Source organism: Lepidochelys kempii, chromosome 3, assembly GCF_965140265.1.
Source record: "Lepidochelys kempii isolate rLepKem1 chromosome 3, rLepKem1.hap2, whole genome shotgun sequence".
In the NCBI taxonomy this organism is placed as follows: Eukaryota; Metazoa; Chordata; order Testudines; family Cheloniidae; genus Lepidochelys; species Lepidochelys kempii.
The window spans coordinates 89544947-89565965 of NC_133258.1; the positions used below are offsets into that span (position 1 = coordinate 89544947).

The 21019-nt window shown below is 41.9% G+C and overlaps 1 protein-coding gene across 2 annotated transcripts; it reads right to left on the bottom strand.

Annotated features, from left to right (window-relative positions):
* Positions 1–1256: 1256 nt before the first annotated feature.
* GPRC6A (G protein-coupled receptor class C group 6 member A) lies at positions 1257–19982 on the bottom strand. 2 transcript variants are annotated; one of them, XM_073337136.1, is made up of 6 exons: positions 19645–19982; positions 14402–14705; positions 11351–11560; positions 8268–8480; positions 7076–7199; positions 1257–3875 (listed from the first exon to the last, which is right to left on the bottom strand). In XM_073337136.1, exons 1-6 carry the CDS (start codon positions 19836–19838, stop codon positions 2752–2754), a joined length of 2169 nt encoding a protein of 722 aa, XP_073193237.1. In that variant the 5' UTR covers positions 19839–19982; the 3' UTR covers positions 1257–2751. The 2 variants fall into 2 exon arrangements, with proteins under 2 accessions (XP_073193237.1, XP_073193235.1); XM_073337134.1 differs by having other exon boundaries at positions 10733–11560.
* Positions 19983–21019: the final 1037 nt, after the last annotated feature.

Genomic DNA, 21019 nt, shown 5'->3' on the forward strand with positions numbered 1-21019 from the left:
TTTAAGACTAGGTTGGAAAAACTCCCATCAGGGATGATCTAGTTTTACTTGGTCCTGCTTCAGAGCAGTGCACTCGATCAGTGGTTTTCAAACTTTTTTTTCTGGGGACCCAATTGAAGAAAATTGTTGATGCCCGGGACCCAACGGAGCTGGGGATGAGGGGTTTGGGAGGGGCTCAGGGCTGGGGCAGAGGGTTGGGATGCAGGGGTGAGGGCTGTGAGGTCGGGCCGGGAATGAGTGGTGCAGGGTGTGGGAGGGAGCTCTGGGCTGGGACAGGGGGGTTGAGGTGCAGGAGAGACTCCTGGTTTTAGGAGGGCTCAGGGCTTGGACAGGGGTTTGGGGTGCAGGAAGGGGTTCCCAGTTTGGAGGGGCTCAGGGCTGGGGCAGAGGATTAGGAAGCGGGCACGGACTCACCTCCGGCAGCTCCCACTCAGCGACACAGCCGGGGTGCACCGTGGACCACGCTGTGCCATGGAAGCAGCCAGCAGCAGGTCTGGCTCCTAGGCAGAGGCACGCAAGCAGCTCTGCCTGACTCTCACACGCAGGCACTGTCCCCTGCCGAGTTCCCATGGGCCAGCCAATGGGAGTGCAGAACCAGTGCCTGGGGTGGGGGCAGCGTATGGAGCCCCTTGGCCTCCCTGCTTAAAAGCCGGACCGCTGCTGGCTGCTTCCAGGGTACAGCGCAGTGTTGAGAAAGGTAGGCACTAGCCTGCCTTAGCCAGGCAGTACCGTCGATGGGACTTTTAATAGCCCGGTTGGCGGTGCTGACCAGAGCAAGGCGACCCAGCGCCTGACATGCCGCAACCCAGTACTGGGTCATGACCCACAGATTGAAAAACACTGGACTAGATGACCTCTCAAGATCCCTTCTAGCCCTACATTTCTCTGTTTTCTATGGTTCAGTGTGTTTTTCCCTCATGGCCTGTTCCTACCCCCACACCTGGCCTCGTCCTCAACCACATTCAGGTTTTAGACAATACGATATTTTGCCTATCTTCATAAAATACATTGAGATGTATATGTGGAAAGCATTGGGGCTTTCTATGTTTGTTTTGTGTTTGTACAGTACTTTGCATAATAGGGTCCTGGTCCATGACTAGGGCCCCATGGCACTATGGAAATACAACTAATAATAATTAATAATAAATTGGAGCTAAATATTATTTTTATTCAAAGCTGAGCAAAAGTTCCACGGGAGAGATAAGGAAATAAAGCAAACAAACACCGTTTTAAATAATACATTTTATTACATTAATCATATCATTTTCTTATATGTTCAAGATATTCTAATCTTAACATTTCTGAAAGCAACATACATATATGCCTACAGTGGTCTATCCAATTGCTTCCTTTGACTGGCCAGATGCTAAAAAATGACCAGCATAGTATGAGCTTTGTTTTTCTCTTTTTCATGAGTTTTGCTGTTGCAGAAGCAGCTAAACTCCAGCAATTTCAGATTTACAATACAAAATGTTTTACATTCAGAACAGAACTCTTAACACATTGCTGCTCATACATGACAATCATATATACATATATACTTTTAATCAGGCTCAAATTGTACTCACAATTGCTCATTCCTGTACATAAATTGCACCCATATAATTCACACTCATAAATGAGTGTACATTTTCATGTCAAAATCACTGTATAGCATATGCTTATTGTTGAAAGGGATCTATAATAAGAAAAATAACATACCGCATTACCTATTTTAGCACAAAAATCAAAGGTTTGTTTTAATATACACTGTTAAAACACTACAAAAGTACAATATAAAAGTATTCATTTTCATGTTTAGTAGATTGTGAATAAAGATGTAAGTAAAATGACACTGGAATCAGTGGGCTTGATTTTGATCTTCTTTGTCTTCAAGTTACTTAGATTTATGGCAGTAAAAGTGAGAATCAGGCCCACTATCCAAAAGTTATATTTACAAAATCTGTGTAATTTTGGACTACCATTGTGTAGAAGTTAAAATATAAAGTGATATTTTCCAATTTTGCAGGTTAATGGTATAACTAAGTATTCTTTACAATCTTATTTAATTTCAGTCAAACTTTGTGCTATTGCTTGGTGTCAGAAAGAGTTCATTGTTGTTTTTCTTTCAAGATCTGACTTCTTTACTAGTATTATAAAAGCTAAAATTTTCATGACATTTTTCATTGATCCCAGCCATCGAATGATTTATCCAAATGAGATAGGGGAATTCTTTAGTGTTGAAGTAAGTGCTATTATCATGTTTTAACACAGTGTTTTCCCTTATTTGGAAAAGGTCAACACCTCTGGACAAGCAATCTGGGACAGGTTCTCCTGACACGGTCTTCCCTCCTCATGCATAGGAGTTACAGCCTTGTGTGGGAGGATTTGTGGGAGAGAAGGGGACTGACAATAAATGCAGATAGAGAACTGTGGGGAAGGCTTTCATTTTTGCTACAGGCCTGTCTCTTTGACTTTGGTTACTTATCACGCTGGTGTCTGAGCATTTTCCACTCTCCTCTTTCTGCCTGAGGATAGGATGTGATGGTTGGTGGTGTTTTGTTTTTGTGTTGGGTTATTATTGTTGTTTGGGGCAGGGGGAAGCTTCTCCTGAACTGTCATACCAATATGCAGCTGTTTATGCATCCTAGAAGGCCACATCCCCTGTGGGCTGGACAAGGCCTTGGGGAGAGCCAAGGGGCAGGAGACCTTGAGAAGATCTGGCTTACTGAAGTTACTCTTTCCTTATCTAGCTACTCCAGTGCTACACAGTCATATGCTAGACAATCTCTTCCTTGATATTGGTCCAGCAGCATTTTTCGGAGGAACTTTCTCTCTTATCAGACTATGTTTGGAGACTTCAAAGTGGCAGTTGCCATTCACAGAGTTTTTTTCAGATTTACAACAAGAGTTTGTGATGGGATATTGGGGGTTTGTACAGTTAGACTCCAAAGAAATTTGGTTAACAGTAAGGCTGCCTACACTTTTGGAAGAATAATTGTAAATTATTTCAAGAAATGCAGATTTTGTGTTTGTTTCTTGCTTATAAAGAATGATGTAGCACTTAGGAAGGAAGTTGCAGCATAGAATTCCATAATTTGATATTAAAATAACAGTGATCTCAACTGCTGGCCGGTATTTACCGAACGTAGTTGTATAGACAGGGATGAATGTAATCCAAGCTATGAAGTAAATGAGCATGCCAAAGGTTATGAATTTAGCTTCATTGTAATTCTCAGGTAATTTCCTGCCTTTAAAGGCAAATATGAAGCAAATGAAGGCCAGAGCAGCTATGTAGCTTAATATGACCCCAAAAGCCACAATAGAACCTTCATTACATTCCAGTATAATAACTCTTCGAATAAAGAATTTTTGCTCAACAAATGGGCTTCTAAATATTACCCAAAAAGTGCAAATGACAACTTGAATTCCAGTGCAGGTGACCACAATAGGAATAGGTTTGTAGAGACACTTCAGAAAATTCTGTAATTTGGGATCAAAGCTGAAGGCCAGTAAAATTTTCAGTGACTTCATTAAAATACACGAGATGCAGAGTGCAAAGCTGATGCCAAAGAAAGCTTGCCGGCTTTTGCATTTGAATTCCCTTGGCTCACCAATGAAAAAGCCGGTGCTAGCAAAAATGAAGAAGTGGCAGAGGAGAATAACATAACAAACAGTTAAACCACCTGATGCTTTTACGACAGGGGTATCCAGGTTTCTAGTAAATATTGTGCTGATTGCAAAAATCAACACAACTCCAAGGCCAGAGAGGATTATTAGCAAAATAGCAAACCAGTCATTCCAGCTGAGGTATTCAACTATCTTTTTGTAGCATGTAGTACTGTTCACAGGTGCCCAGTGAGTTTTGTTGTTGCACAGAAAGCAGTAATCCATATCTAAAAGGAGAGAAGTGGAGATTACTGAGCAAGACCAAAGTAGCCTGGTTATCAGAGATAGGTGGTTTGTTCTGAGCTCTAGAACAGGACAAATGTTTTATCTGGGACCCAAAATAATACCCTTTAAATTAAACCTGTTACCTCCTGTATACTTGGAACTATCATTCCTTTCGAAATTCTATTTCTTCTGTGTAGGAAACTTCTGAATACCCTGCTGTCATGGTGTGAGACTCACCCCTGCAGTGCCTCCTGCTGGTCTCTCAGGGAATTAGCTCTTCCAGCCTCCAGAGCATCCTCTGCAAGCACCGGTGTCTTGCTTGCTGCTGGGCCCAAGTCCCTCCTGGACCCCAGTGCCCCTTTCAGGTCAGGGTGCTGCCCCCTGGTAGTACTCCCACAGGTCTGGGTCTCCCCTCCCCAGGGAACCCAGAACCCCCTATCCCCACCTTGCCTCAGTATATGGCTACTGCCCAGTTACCATCTAGCCCCCTTTCACTGGGTCAGACTGCAGTTTATAAGCCACTCATCACAGGCAAGGGGGGGGGGGGTTGAACCTGCTGCCTCTGCCTACCCGTGGGCTGCCCCCTGCAACCCTAGTACTCTTTGTGGTCTTACCCTAAGCCTGCAGGGTTTCCAGGCCAGAGCTCCCCAGCTCCTCTAGCTTTCCCCAATCCCTGCTCTACCTCAGGTACACTCCCCAGCAGCCAGGCTCTTCTCCCTCTAAAGGCAGAGAGAGAGTGCCCTCCTCCTTCTGGCTCACTGCCCTCTTATAAGGGGCAGCTGAGCCCTGAATGCACTGGCTACAGCTGTGGCTGCTTGGCCAATCAGCTTTTCCCCAGCAGCAGCCCTCTCCCTGGCTGCTTTTAACCCCTTTGACCACCCCACTACACCTACAGTAACTTTCATTTTACAGACACCTTTTCAAAATACAATAGTGAGGACAGATGCTACTGTAGTTTGCCCTTTAAAAGTCTAACTTTATTGTAACTGGGCTACCTTTTGGCACAGCTCTGTTGAACATACCTGTAAAATTCTTTGCAGAGAAATTTTGCAAATGCTTTGGTTTCTATGAACAGCATAAAAAGAGGGTGGATTGTAGTTTACTGCTGGTTGCTATCAGAATGTTCAAAACGTATGGTATTGAACACTTTCTTAAGCCCACTTCTTTCCTTTTCCTCTTCTACTCTTCACTCCCCATGTTTAAAAGCTTTATTAACACTAGGTACTGGTACTGACAGCAGGTACTGAAGTCCTCATCCTTCGTGCATCTAGGAGATATTATTTTATACCCTAACCTGACAGTACTCCCATTACAGACAAAACATGTGTTTGGTAACCAAAACTAATACCCACAGTACTTATATTCGCAAAAAGAAAAGGAGGACTTGTGGCACCTTAGAGACTAACCAATTTATTAGAGCATAAGCTTTCGTGAGCTACAGCTCACTTCTTCAGATGCATATCGTGGAAACTGCAGCAGGCTTTATATATACACAGAGAATATGAAACAATACCTATTCCCACCCCACTGTCCTGCTGGTAATAGCTTATCTAAAGTGATTTCCAGCACAAATCCAGAAAGGAAGATGATGTCTGTCTGTATCTGTACAAGTTTTTTCATGCAGTTGATAGATTTCCACTCCATACGGCTAAATGCAGTGCCTTGCATAATGCATACTCCGTGTATATATAAAGCCTGCTGCAGTTTCCACGATATGCATCTGAAGAAGTGAGCTGTAGCTCACGAAAGCTTATGCATTATGCAAGGCACTGCATTTAGCCGTATGGAGTGGAAATCTATCAACTGCATGAAAAAACTTGTACAGATACAGACAGACATCATCTTCCTTTCTGGATTTGTGCTGGAAATCACTTTAGATAAGCTATTACCAGCAGGACAGTGGGGTGGGAATAGGTATTGTTTCATATTCTCTGTGTATATATAAAGCCTGCTGCAGTTTCCACGATATGCATCTGAAGAAGTGAGCTGTAGCTCACGAAAGCTTATGCATTATGCAAGGCACTGCATTTAGCCGTATGGAGTGGAAATCTATCAACTGCATGAAAAAACTTGTACAGATACAGACAGACATCATCTTCCTTTCTGGATTTGTGCTGGAAATCACTTTAGATAAGCTATTACCAGCAGGACAGTGGGGTGGGAATAGGTATTGTTTCATATTCTCTGTGTATATATAAAGCCTGCTGCAGTTTCCACGATATGCATCTGAAGAAGTGAGCTGTAGCTCACGAAAGCTTATGCATTATGCAAGGCACTGCATTTAGCCGTATGGAGTGGAAATCTATCAACTGCATGAAAAAACTTGTACAGATACAGACAGACATCATCTTCCTTTCTGGATTTGTGCTGGAAATCACTTTAGATAAGCTATTACCAGCAGGACAGTGGGGTGGGAATAGGTATTGTTTCATATTCTCTGTGTATATATAAAGCCTGCTGCAGTTTCCACGATATGCATCTGAAGAAGTGAGCTGTAGCTCACGAAAGCTTATGCTCTAATAAATTGGTTAGTCTCTAAGGTGCCACAAGTCCTCCTTTTCTTTTTGCGAATACAGACTAACACGGCTGTTACTCTGAAACCAGTACTTATATTGACATGGATGTACTGCAGAACGACCAGGAGGACCCTGTTCTAGTTTTAAGGAGAAGTGATCCAGAGATGCAAACTTAGGCCCTGATCCTATCATTGGATCCACGTGATTAATCCCCTGTTCCCAAGTGGTGCCTTAATGAAGTCAAAAGACATCCACTTACATGGATCCAGTTGTAGAATCAGATCCTAAATTTGGGGCTATTTGGATTGGAGATTTGATTCAGTCCAGAGAGGTCAGGGTTAGATAAAGGGTAAGTTTAGATCTGGGTCTGAATTTTCTTGAAGTTCAAGGGTGTTTGGATCCAGATTTTGGATTCAAGCCATTTCTACCTTAAATAGAACCATCTATGATAGCAGGACTGTCTCACAAACCCAGTGAATTGGGGCATCTAATCACCTTAGCTTTGGAAGAACTGATTTAAAAGAAATAATTTAAACTGAGTTGTGTGCCGAATACTCCTGCCCTGTGTATTTATGGCACTGAATGTAGACAAATATATTTATCTCATTACAATTCTTTTCCAGGTTGCCAAAACATATATTGTACATGAATAAAACAAATGTTTTATCTGGATCCTAATTAATTACCCGTCTGATTAGTGTAATGGTCTTCTGGGCAGTTCACACACTCATAGCAGCATGTGTGTGGACTGGCTGAAACCTTCTTCATTTGCCCTGGTCTACATTTCCTGGAGCATGTTGATTTAACTTTCTGCAATGTTATGGAGAAAACAAACAAAACACAAATGAGGCACATCTAGAACACATCTAGAACATTCTACAGTTTGATCAAACTCTTTGCTATTAAACAACATTTTAATGCAACCTATGAATGACTCTGTAAAAATTGCATTGTAGGGCTCCATGTTTATTGTCTCCATACTTTCTATATGTACTCATTTTAGAAGTAAAAAGATGGGGGAGTTTCTAACTGATAATCTTGCAAATCCCATAAGTCATTTTTTTAATGGGACTTGGGCTTCTAAGTCATTTTGATGCTTTTGAAAATTTGACCCGGATTCTGACCTTTGGGTACTTTCTTTATCATCATCATCAGTAATAAAGGTTTATATCAGATTAGGTGTTCAGTCTCAGCTGGGCAATCAAATTTTGCCCTCCGTGTCATCTGGCAACTCCACTGAAGATAATAATGTTGTCCAGATGTAACTGATTGGGATTGTTTCCCGCACAATCCCCAAAAACAGCAATGGGGTTGGACAACAGTTCTATCGATAAGGCACCAGAGGGAACACAATTTTAGCACACGCTCTTTTAGCTGTGTTGACTCTGGGGCTAGTAGAAGCAAAGAGCAACAAAGGATTATTTTGTCACTAGAGTGATCATAAACAAAAGGAATAGATGTGTTGCATAAGACGTTGACATTTCTACATAATTACTTTTTAAATTAGAACCACACTATCAACAGAAGTTTTAGGACAGATGTAACTTGTAAACTGTGAAATATGAAAGCATCGATAGGAGGAGCTGGATCTCAGTAGTGTTTCAATTGAAATAATTGAGACCATTCTCAGATCAAGGTATTAGAGTAAACAAGGGTGACAGAATTTGTCCCTAAAGTAATGGAGCATTTGAACTCTGACATCCGGGAGGAGTCTTCACTAATAATACTAAGTACATGAGAGGTGAATATTAAATACATACCCCAAGTGCTAGATCCTGCAGGAGAAGGGCAAGGGCATGGAACAAACTTCCCAAACCATATTTTGTTCACTAACAGTTTCACATTTTACAATACAAACACAGTGTGTCCTCCAGATACCTTAAAATTCAAAAACTCTATTTCTTTCTCCTCATCCTTGAAGATGAAGTCATCTTTCTGCAGGTCATATTCTGCTATCTCAGTGATCACCATATGGCCACTGATTTCCTTCCAGAGGAGCACATCATATCCCATGTTAAGATCTCCTTTGGCATCAAAATGAACTTCTTTTTCATTGTCAGTGAATGTTACTTTTTTAAGTTCTTCAAGCAGCTGAAGCAGTAAAAATAAGAAAACACAATAATATCATTTCAGTTTGGTAAAATTGATATAGTTTATCATTTATATGGTTGCATAAAGATAAGAAATACTGCTTTTAGGAACATAAAAATCTTAAAATCAGGAGCAGCCATTATGATAATCTCATATGACATACATAACACAGGCCACAGAATTACATTAGGCAGGAGGCCAAACAAGACAATCGTACAGGTCCCTTTTGACCTATATACATAAAAAGCAGTTTTCTTATCATTACTTTATATAGTCACACAAATGCTCATGTTATTGCGTGTCCAGCTTGTGACAATTTGGTACAATGCGGAAAGGAGAAGATCCTGCTGACAAGCAATGGAGAAGGCCTTCAAGAATGATCCTCTTGTACAGAGCTTGTCCTGGCTGATGCCAGCCATTATTGTTCAGCTGTATCTGAGGTAGAGATGGACAGAGTTTAGACTCAGATATGGATCCAGATCCAAACTCTCCCAAAGCTCTGGGATTGTTCAGATCCATATCCAATTCTAATATGTTTCAACTGCGACTCTGATTAAGACAGTCATCTAATGCCATGGTTACAGTATGGGGCCGAGAGGGAATTTTGAAGTTAACAACTTTTCAAGTCATTACATTTTCTTATACAAACATCTTCTACTTGAATAAAATCAAAGAACCATTCTTTCAAATGCAAACGTGTTAGGCCAGTTTCTGCTCTCAGTTACACTAATGTAACTGTAACTTCATTGATGCTACACTGGTGTAAGTGCAAAGTTTATCTTTAATGGAGTTATGCCTAATTTTCACTGGTGTGTGTGAGAGGAGCATCAGGCCCTAAGTTACTAAGAAGCTGAGGGCAAAGTTTCAAAAGCAGCCTTTAACTTTGGGTGCCTCGGGTTTTTTGACGTCCAACTTGAGTGCCTAGAAATCCAGATGAAATCAGAACTCAATTCCTCTGAAAATCAGGCCTTTGATGTCTTATGCAAGGTACCCAGAAACAGAGAAATCCCAAATTAGAGACCACTTTTGAATAATTATCTCTTTCTGATTTGTCTAGGATCATATGTCAACTGGAACCAGTTACTTGCAAAGACTGAATCTCCACTGACCTTGTGGTTTCTCAGTACAGGGAGATGTGCTAAAGATTCCGTTTCAGCCTAAACTTTGAATATGCCTGCTTGTGGGGCTTAAGCATGAACCCTGAAGGATACATTTTCAAAGCAGTGCATATTTAGTCAACTCTCGCAACTCCCTCTATGTCTTGGACTCTAAACAGGTTTATTCAGATGCCATATAGGTTTTGGACTATAAATTCAGCTCTGATATGAATGCAATTCCACTGCAGTTAATAAAGTTGTAGCCACTTATACCAGGTCCTTTGTGTTTACAAGTGTATGTAAAAAGTTGATGTTTTCTTCAATCTCTATCTTGGTTTGACCTGCCCTGACCTGGGATAACAGGTCACAACAGGTCAGGGTGCTTCAGAGTTTGTTTGCCTTTTAAATGAGCTTTGTTTAACTATCTCAGTAAAAGTGTGTAGAAGTGAATAGGCCTGACCAGGCACTTCAGGTAAAAGGTCAGGTCAGGTTTATTTGTCTGATTTCTCCTGCTCTTTCCCTACTCTACCCACACCCCAAAACAGATGGGTATTAGGCAGAATACTTCACCCATCCCAAATACACCAGGGCCTGCTTTCCCTGCCATTCACTCCAGTGTAAAATCAGGATTAACACATACACACACACAAAAGAATGGTTCGCTTCAGTTTGACTTTCAGGTGACGGTTCATGTCAGATGAAAGACAACTGAACCCAGGGAAGATGGAAGTAATGTTGGGAGAAAGTGGTAAATGCTTTGAAGAACTTCCTTCTTCTCTAATAATCGTCAAGAGCATCCACTGCATATTGTTAAATTGGTATGCAGCCTCTGGGTTTTTAGTACCTGGGAGATGTTCAGATACTAAAGTAGTGGCTGTTTACCTTCTTAAAAATTTAATTGATTAGATCGTTCTGGTTGTATCTAAGATGTCTGACCAATCTCTAGTATACAAACTTTGGTTTAAATTGGCACAGCAGTGGTGAAGGAAGGACTAAACGTACCTCAATTCAGGGAACAGATTTCTGGTGGGAGAGAGTAGGTTACATAGTAACAAGAGGACAGAAGTGCACAGCTAGTGAATATGGGCAACAAAGAAGAACTAGGGAATGAATGGTGTTCATAGAGGAGGAAATGCAGAAGTATCATAAACGTACTTCCCAGGGGGCAAAAGCAACCGGATTCTTGCAGTCTCTGTCTTTGCACTGCTCCCGTACAGCATATGCAATAGCATGGACTGCGAGCATAGTACTCTGGATAAATCCTGGCTCAATGTTGGCCATCAGAAAATCATCTCTCCAGATCTGACTGCGTATCCCAGCCTGGTAGATCAGATTCTCCTGAGAATAATTTGAAATGCACTTGTTCAAATCCTGGTCCTCCACATGTGCGCAGGTTGACAAAAGTACGCTATATTCTTTTAAGAACATGTTGTTTTCAGTGGCTTGCAAATGCAGGGTTTTCAAGAAATCATGAAAAGTAGACATGTTTTCACTTTTATATGCAAATCCCACAACTGTTCCAAGGTGCTTGATGTTGGGAATGCTAGTAATCTTGACGGCAGCTGACCAGTTATCACTTGCAATCCAGATTTTATGTATGTTCCTCTCAATTGCTTTTTTAAATAGTTTTGTCACATGGAATTGTCTGAGAAAGACAACAATTACATTTACTCTGGTTTCCTTGACAATCTTCTCGAGTGCTTGATTAACTTTGGCATTAATGGTGCCATCAGAGAGATAGGCTGGCAACATTTCTTTAAAAGCGATACAGACCTTGTTCGCCATGGCCTGTATCCCAAAGCTCTCCAGAGCAGAACGCCCATAGTCATCATCGGTGGCTATTAATCCAATCCAGTTCCATCCAGACCTGTGGATCAAGCGGACCATTCCTCGCGTCTGATAAAAATCACTAGGCACAGTGCGTAAAAAGGAAGGAAAGCGGATTTTGTCACTGAGGATTTCAGCGCTTGATGCGTGACTAACCTAGGAAGGGACAGAACATTTCGGTTACAGAAACTGTGAATTCTGAGTCGATGCCAAGGGATCCAAAGCTATAAAAATTGCTCTTTGAACATGTGCTTTGTACTAAAGGTTTAATCCTCAGGTGTGCCAAGTTTGAGCCTGATGCAGCTGAGGATGGGAGAGGCAAAGGTGGCTCTAAGCCATCTTTGTGCCTCCCCCAATCCTGGGGCTGGCTGGGGGCTTCAGAGACATTTCCAGCAGCCCAGGATCACCCAGTTCATCACACTCCACCTCCACCCTGTCATAACCTGGACCTCCCTCCTCCCTACCCCTTTCCTGTCCCCAACATTCCCAGTCTGCTAGACAATTGGAGTGGGTGATACAAAGCCTGCTGAGGATTCCTCCATGTCAGGGGAAAGATGAGCTGACTATTTAGGGCTGGTGTGAGGACTCTGGGCCAGATTCATAAAGGTATTTAAAGAACTAAAGACGCAGACAAGTGCCTAGTGGGATTTTCAACAGTGCCTAGGCACCTATCTGCATCTTTAGGCATCTAAATACCTTTGCAGTTCTGATCCTTTGTCCTATTCTGGTAGCACAAAGGGATCTTAATGATGGCTGAGGATCTGGTTTTAAAAGAAGAAATGACAACTACACTAGTACTGTCATTTTATTTTACAGATAAACTTTGTTCAGATGACATCAACCTCCTATTAAAAGACGTTAATCAAAATTTTTGGAAGTATTCAAATAGTTACTTTTCAGACTCTTGGTATCCTTAGTCTTTGTAGGGCAACACTATCATCAAGCCTGGCAGAACAATTTGCACAGATACATATTCATTTATCAGAACTTTAATTAATTTAAAAAATATATACAATCTCAATATCTACTGGAGGAACATCCCTGAGAAAATAGTAGCAAATAGTTGGAAAGTGTAGTCCCAGAAAGAGTGAGACAAATTCTTTTATAAAACTGGTTGATGCACTGATGCCATGGAATATAACTCGGATATCTATGAGTGGAAAAGTTTAACTTAAACCAAAGTAGCTTTTAATCCGTTTGTCTTTTGGGATTTTCCTTTGCACATAATATTGGCATCTTAACTGTCACAATAAATCCAAACTTGCCAACAAGGGAAGGATGACCAGGCTGCTTGATACCAACTATTACAATTGTTAGCTGATTATAGAAATTAGTGATGGGAAAAGCCTCTATTAGGTCATCTTTCCCATTCCCCTGTGCCAATGTATGATTTGTTCCTATAACCTGCCTATTGATTAAGATGAAGTTTAGGATCAATTTAATATATGCTACGTGCCCAATAGGGGAATTGGAGAACATGATCCCTTCCTATCATTGCAGAAGGAGGGATTTAGTGATCTTATATATCTTATTCCTAGCTCTCTAATTACTATGTCCTATCCTATAGTCAAAGTGATGTGTTCCGTACTGTTAGCAGTGCATTCAGGACTAGATCCTGGCCCCAACTCCACCCCTTTTGCACCACTGGAGCATCCCAAAGGCAGGTACTGAAGCATGCGCCTAAATTTAAACATGTGAGCAGTCTCTGTGATTCCATTCCAGTCTCATGGATTCCATGTCAGGGACGTAGAAGGATATTTGGCTGCAGGGAGGATGTGGCTGGAGCACCACGTGCTCCACCAATCCTTGGATGCTCTACGGAACGGGAGAGGAGAATTTCCAGATTTATCCCCAAACTAGGTCTTCGTCTTTTTCCAGCACAGGACAAGACACTAACATAGTCACCCAAGACCAAGTGAGACACCCATTGATTCAGTGAGCTTTGGATCAGGCCCTCAGTTTCCCCAGCCCCTCTAGTTAGACAGATTGGGCCAAATCATCATGTGCCACTGCTCTGTGGTTTAGAGGGCAAATGAACAACTCCCTTCAGAGCTCTGGCTTTATGCCCTTCCATTGAACGACTGAAAGAGAGTGACTGCAGTGTCAGCGCTGGCAGGTTGCCACCCAAGTTCCCTCTAAGCTGCGCAGCCATGCCGCCACGTAGCAGCCTATTAAATGCCACGCAGGCACTCAGGGCTGCAGTGGGGAGAGGCGCCCCTCCCTGCCGGCCGCAGCCCAGCCCCGCCCCGGACCTGCGCTGGGGGAGAGGCTCCTATCCTGCGGCCCCAACCTGAAGCTGCTGCGGTGGGGAGAGGTGGGGAGAGACGCTCTCCCCCAGCCCCCGGACCTGCTGCGGCTGGGGGGGAGAGGCGCCCCTCCCCCAACCTCAGCTCGCGGTGCCCCAAACCTGCCATAGCTGCAGGAGAGGTGCCCCAACCCAGCCCAGCCCAGCCTGGACCTGCTACAGACGGGGAAGAGGTGCCCCTCCCCCCGGCCCCAGCCCAGCCCCGTACCTGCCATGGTGGGGAAAGGGGCCTCTCCCCCTCAGCCCAGGTGCTGTGGTGGGGAGAGAGAGCGGGGGGAGTCCTCTCTCCCCGCCATAGCCCTGGGGCAGCCTGCACCCCAAACCTCTCATCCCTGTCCCCACCCCATAGTCCACACCCCCAGCCTGAGCCCTCACGCCCCAGCCCTGATCCCCCTCCCACACTGCAAACCCCTCGGTCCCACCCCCACTACGTGAACTTTGTTACGTGCACCAATATGGAGGTGATAGTGCACATCACAAAATTCATTTTGAACATGCATGGGAAAAATTAGAGGGAACCCTGAAGCACTTTCCCTCTTTGATTCCTGAAGACAACAGATAGTCTTTGGGCCAAATCCCACTCTGGCATAAGCATGTGCAACTATCATTCATTTCAATTGGCGCAGCACCTACTTATACCACTCCTACATTTGGTCCTCTATTCAAAATAAAAAATACTGCCCCAAACTTACCAGTGGGATTAGTTGCAAATTCAATATCCTTGAAACTGCCATTGCTATTTCAGAGTAGCTGGATCCTATGACAGCCTTAATTCTTGGTATGTAGTCTGAATAGTTACACTTGTATTCTACTGTGTCCTTGGAAGCATTGAATTTAGCCAGGAACCTCAAAGCTGCTCCCATGGCTTTTGTAACTTCTGCACAAGTGTCATAGATTTCATAGCCCAGTATAATTCCAGATAACAGAGTTGAATTGTTGATCATTTCAATGGCATGTATCATCGCAAGAGTCTGAAGAAACACTTGAATTTCGAAACTGTCATGAAACAGAATTGTTACTTTAAGTAAAGATTTGCAGAATCAAGGCTGGAACAAAGGCAGTTCCCAACCCTCGTCTTTAGCCCCTGACATTTACTAAAATGAAATGTCAAAATTGTTATTATGTGTGATTTGTTTGGTTTGGGAGGAAAATATTAAATTTAGATTGTTTTGTCTCACATTCAAATGTGAGATTTAGGAAGCCAACACAAAACCTTTAATACAATGTAAATAAGAATTAGCATGTCATGGAGAAGCAGAATATACCTTGCTACTCAATTGTCAAACTATATACATTAATCAGCCAGATTCCCAGCTGGTGTAAATCAGCAGAGCTCTGTTGAATTCAGAGCTCTCTGCTAATGTACATCACCTGAGGATTTGGGCATAATTTTCTATTTGAAGCATTATCCTTAAACATACGCCTGAAGAGAAAGTATTTTTTCATACGATGCACAATTAACCAGTGGAACTCATTGCTGTGGGATGTTGTGATGGCCAAAAATATAACTGTTTAAAAAAGAGCTAGATAAGTTCATGGAGAATAGGTTCATCAATGGCTATTAGCCAAGATGGTCAGAGATGTTTGGGTGACCCTAAACCTCTGACAGCTAGAAGCCGGGAGGGGAAGATGGATGGATCTCTCCAAAATTGCCTTGTTCTGTGCATGTCCCCTGAATCTCTGGTACTGGCCACTGTCTGAGACAGGATACTGGGCTAGGTGGACCATTGGTTTAACCTAGTGTGTCAGCTGTTATGTTCTTATGGTCTTAAACAGAAAAGAGAAAAGACTCTAGGGAAATAAACATTTCTGAGACCCAATCTGAAACCCATATAGCATTTGGGTGGATGATCTTAAGGCCTGATCCAAAGCCCACTGAAGTCAGTGGAAAGATTCCCATTGGATCAGACACTTAATCATAAGTAGCGATGTACAAAATATTCACAATAACACTACCTCATCTCCACACTTGGCCAAGCTTTGAGTGAAGCTGGAATCAATTTCAAGTGGACCTGGGACAATTTATGATTTTACATCAAAATTGATCAAAATTTGAAATGTTGTATAACTGTGAAGCAAAACCAGGTGACACCTGAATATTTCAACTGCTTTGCACTTTTAGATTTTGTGTTCTTTTGAACCTAGAACTCAAAGTGAAAATTGAGGGTTTGTACCAGGATTTAAAAAAAAAAAAGCATGAAGGAAAACTACTCGGTCTGACAAAGTCGTAGTCATAAACAGCCACTAGGAGTATTATGAATAGAACATTAACAAACAGCAAAATAAATGCATAAATTAAGTAGGTGTTTGAAGTGTGTAAAATTATAATCCATTTTCATGTAAAAAATATGTATTTGAAACCCAAATAATGTGTGTTTGAAACATAAAGTACTGGTTTTTCTTTATCATTTATATATTCAAAATGAGATCCTTGAAATAGTATTTTATTGAATTTCATAAAAGACCCAGAGTGGGATTTTGAAGAGTACTTAATGAATTAGGAGCAAATAGCTTTCAATGGGACAAGTGCTCCTAACTCCCTCAGGTGCTTTTCAAAATTCTGCCCCAAATCTATAGCCAGATACTGAAGCTCTTCACTAATCAAAGTTCTCAGTGGGTACTTTTGCTGAATAAGGACTGAGCAAGGATATTAAGATTCAGGCTGCAAAAGTGAAAATCATAGAATCATAGAACTGGAAGGGACCTCAATAGGTCATTTAGTCTGGTCTGAAGCAGCACTAAGTATTACCTAGACTAGGGATCGGCAACCTTTGGCACTTGGTCCACCAGGGTAAGCCCCCTGGCAAGCCGGGCCGGTTTGTTTACCTGCCGCGTCCATAGGTTTGGCCAATCGCAGCTCCCACTGGCCACTTCACCACTCCAGGCCAACGGGGGCTGCAGGAAGCGGCACGGGCCCAGGGATGTGCTGGCTGCCACTTCCCGCAGCCCCCATTGGCCTGGAGTGGCAAACCGCAGCCTGTGCGAGCTGCGATCAGCTGAACCTGCAGATGCGGCAGGTAAACAAACCAACCCGGCCCACCAGGGGGCCTACCCTGGTGGGCTGCATGCCAAAAGTTGTTGATTCCTGACCTAGACCATCCTTGTCATGTATTTGTCTACCTATTCTTAAAATCCTTCAATGGTGATTCCACAACCTCCCAAGGTAATTTGTTCCAGTGCTTGATTATCCTTGCAGTTAGGAATTTTTTCCTAATATCTATCCTAAATCTCCCTGGCTTCAATTTAAGCCCATTACTTCTTGTCTGCCCTCAGTGGATAAGGAAAACAATTTATCACCCTCCGCTTTATAACAAACTTTTACGTACTTGAAACGTCTTATCATGTCTCCCCCGCAGTCTTCTCTTCTCTAGCCTAAACAAACCCTTCCCCCACACCCAATCTTTCCTCATAAGTAATGTTTTCTAACACTTTAATAATTTTTGTTGCTCTCCTCTGGACTCTTCTCCAACTTGTCCACATCTTTCCCAAAGTGTGGTGCCCAGAAATGGACACAATACAGCAGCTGAGGTCTTATCAGTGCTGAGTAGAGTGGAAGAATTACTCCTTGTGTCTTACTACACTCCTGCTAATACATCCCAGAATGATGTTTGCTTTTATTGCAACACTATTACATTGTTGCAACATATTCAGTTTGTGGCCCACAATAACCCCAGATCTTTTTCTGCAGTACTACTTCCTAGGCAATCATTTCCCATTTTGTATTTGTGTAATTGATTATTCCTTCTGATATGTAGTACTTTGCATTTGTCTTTATTGAATTTCATCCTATTTATTTCAGACCATTTCTCTAGTTTGTCAAGATCATTTTAAATTCTAATCCTGTCCTCCAAAGCACTTGCAACCCCTCCCAGCTTGGTATCATCTGCAAACTTTATTTGTGTACTCTGTGTGCCATTATCCAAATGAAGATATTGAATAGAACTGGATCCACACTCCCTGCACACACCCCTTGATATGCCCTTCCAGCTTGACTGTGAACCATTGATAACTACTCTCTGAGTATGGTTTTCCAACCAGTTGTGCACCCATCTTATAGTAGGTTTGTCTAGGCTGTATTTCCCTACGTTGCTTATGAACAGGTTAGGTAAGACAGTATCAAAAGCCTTACCAAAGTTGAGAAATATCATATTATCTACTGCTTTCCCCCACTCCTGTCCACAAGATTTGTTACCCTGTCAAAGAAGATTATTAGGTTGGTTTGATATGATTTGTTCTTGATCAATCCATGTTCACTGTTACTTATTACCTTATCTTCTAGATGCTTACAAATTGATTGTTTGACAATTGATTATTTGTTCCATTATCTTTCTGCATACCGAAGTTAAGATGGCTGATTTATAATTCCCTGTGTTGTCCTTATTCCCCTTTTTATCGATAGATAATTTTCCAGTCCTCTGGGATCTTTCCCAGTCTCTGCGAGATCTCAAAGATAATTGCTAATGGCTCACAGATCTCTTCAGCCAGTTCCTTAATCAGTCTAGAATGTATTTTGTCAGGCTCTGCCGAGTTGAAGACATCTAACTTGTCTACTTGTTCTTTCCCTATTTGAGCCTCAGATCCTGTCCCATTTACACTGATATTCACTTTGTTAGTCGTCCAATCACTGATAACCCGTTTGGTGAAAACTGAAAAGAAAAAGGCATTTAACATTTTGGCCATTGCTGTGTTTTCTGTTATTGTCTTTCCCTTGTCATTGAGTAATGGTCTACCTTGTCCTTGGTCTTCTGCTTGCTTCTAATGTATTCGTAAAATGTTTTTTTATTACCCTTTATGTCTCTAGCTAGTTTAAGCTCATTTTGTGCCTTGGCCTTTCTCATTTTGTCCCTACATGTTTGTGTTGTTTTTTTAATATTCATCCTTTGTAATTTGACTTAGTTTCCACTTTTTGTGTGACTCTTTTTTGAGTTTCAGGTCATTGAAGATCTCCTGGATAAGCTGGATAAGCCAGCGCGGTCTCTTCCTATCTTGCCTACTCATTTGGATAGTTTACTCTTCTGCCTTTAATAATGTCTCTTTTAAAAACTGCCATCTCTTCTAAAGTTTTTTTCCCCATTAGACTTGATTCCCATAGTATCTTACCTATCAATTCTTTGAGTTTGCTAAAATTGTCCTTCTTAAAGTCCATTTTCTTTACTCTGTTTTTCTCCTCCATCATTCTTTACAATCATGAACACTATCCTTTCGTGATCACTTTCACCCAAGCTGCCTTCCACCTTCAAATTCTCAACCAGTTCCTCCCTATTAGAATCAAATCTAGCACAGCCTCTCCCCTAGTCAATTTCTCCACCTTCATTAAAAAGAATATACTATAATTTAGAACATATACAATCTAGAGTGCTGGCCAGTACAACATGTTCAAATGATATATTATTATATGGCCAGTACTTAAGATGTAAGGTACTACTATAGGTTGTCAGCAAGGTACTACGATGGATTGTAAGCTCTTTGGAACAAGGACTGTCTATTTGTTCTGTGTTTGTACAGGACCCCAAAACAGTGGGTCCTGGTCCAGGACTAGAGTTCTTAGGCACTACTGATAATAAATAATAATACATTAGAGTACTGTTTAAGCAAATAAAAACAAATCAGAGCTAAAATTATAATTGAAATGAAAAAGATTGCTCATCCCCAACCTCCAATGCCATTTGCTTCCAGGGGTAAATAGATCCAGGTGATCAGAGGAAGAGTCATCCCCAAGTTCAACTGGTCACAGTATCTTCTGGGGAGCATATTATTACACTACACTGTGCTATGCACCCCCCCCCCCTTACTGGGAGGATTCAGAAGACTAACCTGTTTTTAAGAAATAATTATTCAGAAATGCAATTTATCAAGCATTTTTGGTGTCTGCTCATGAGTAGTTTCAGTTATATCGTCTCGGTATTTCATTTGTATTATTTGCAGTGTTACTCACCCAGCACAATTCTGAATCACTGGTCTCATGGGGTGTTCTTCTGGATGTAGCATTTTGCCATGAACTGCAAACAAACCTCCAATGACAATGTCCCCAGGAGAACTGGCACCCACAAAATTGTCAGCATTCTGGCAAGAGTGGGTGACATCAAAGCTGATCACAAAGCAGGGGATCAACAAAGCAACTAATGCCATGTTTCTGTTTCACTTGCTTACTAGCTGCCTTGAGTCAATTAAGCTAGCTACAGTGCCAACAACACTGTTCCTATTTCACCTGTAAACAGTAGCAAAAGAAAAGGGCTGCACTGAAAGCTCGTCACACCTCACCAGATGCCTGTGTTTAGTTCAAATGGCTCATGGTATTTCCCTGATGCCACTAATGCAATACTCTTACAAACAGCTGAGAGAGAGCCCTGAAATAGATTTAATAAAATAGATGGGATGTTGGGCACAAAAATTCTGTGTACTTACAGTAATATATTATTGGGCTGTATATGAAACATATGTCAAATATTTTGATGTAAATTTGGAATACTCTGTAAAAGCATATCCTGAATATCTTCTAACCCAAGGCATATGAATCTCAAACCATGTAAAATACTAGTAGAAATACCATGTCCAAAATTTTGTCACAAAAAGCTTTAAAGGCCTGATTCAAAACCCATTGAAGATATTGGAAAGAGTCCCATTGACTTCAGTGGGCTTTGGAGCAGTCCCTGAAAGAAGAAGTTGTTTCCAGACTGCATTTCCTCACAGCCATTTTCTGAGAACTGTTTAACATCTTGGTATAAAATACGTGTTTGGATGGGCTTGATCCAAAGCCCGGCTTCCATTGACTTCAATGGGCTTTGGATCACGTGCTGAGTAAGTAAAGGGCCAGATCATGCCCTCTGCTTTTTGAGCCTGAAAGGCAATAAATCCGTGAAAAACAAGCTGGTCTGAGCTATATTTTGTTAGATGGAATGGGCGTATCATCTCTTCTCTGTTTGACTCTGCAGAAATAACCTCCATGAACATGATGGCTCTGATTGTGAATGGCAGGGAATAGCCACTCTCACCAACAACACTTTCTGCCAAATCCACAGAACTATATCACATGAAATACTTCATGTCAATGGGTAGCCAAATGTACAGCAGAGAGACACTGAACCTCCATGTAAATGTCGCTACCATCAATAATTGCCCATGACTGTGAAAAAAAACCCACGCAAATTAGAAGGTTCATTTTGAAACTCTGTTCTGAATTTTCTGGGCCTTCCTTCCATGGACTTTGTGTGAGGAGGGCATTATTGGACCAATATTTGGAGTGGCAGCCTGGATTTTGTTTTTCCCACCATGATTCTCAGAGTAGTTACACTGCCAATGGTTTCAGTCTG

Excerpts from the sequence above, each read along its gene's own strand:
- GPRC6A (XM_073337134.1), bottom strand. The coding sequence starts at position 19,838 with ATGGCATTAGTTGCTTTGTTGATCCCCTGCTTTGTGATCAGCTTTGAT. Across the intron at positions 11,561-14,401 it reads ATTTGCAACTAATCCCACTG|GTTAGTCACGCATCAAGCGC; the intron begins GTAAGTTTGGGG and ends GTCCCTTCCTAG. Across the intron at positions 8,481-10,732 it reads TTGCTTTTGCCCCCTGGGAA|CTGCTTGAAGAACTTAAAAA; the intron begins GTACGTTTATGA and ends TTACTGCTTCAG.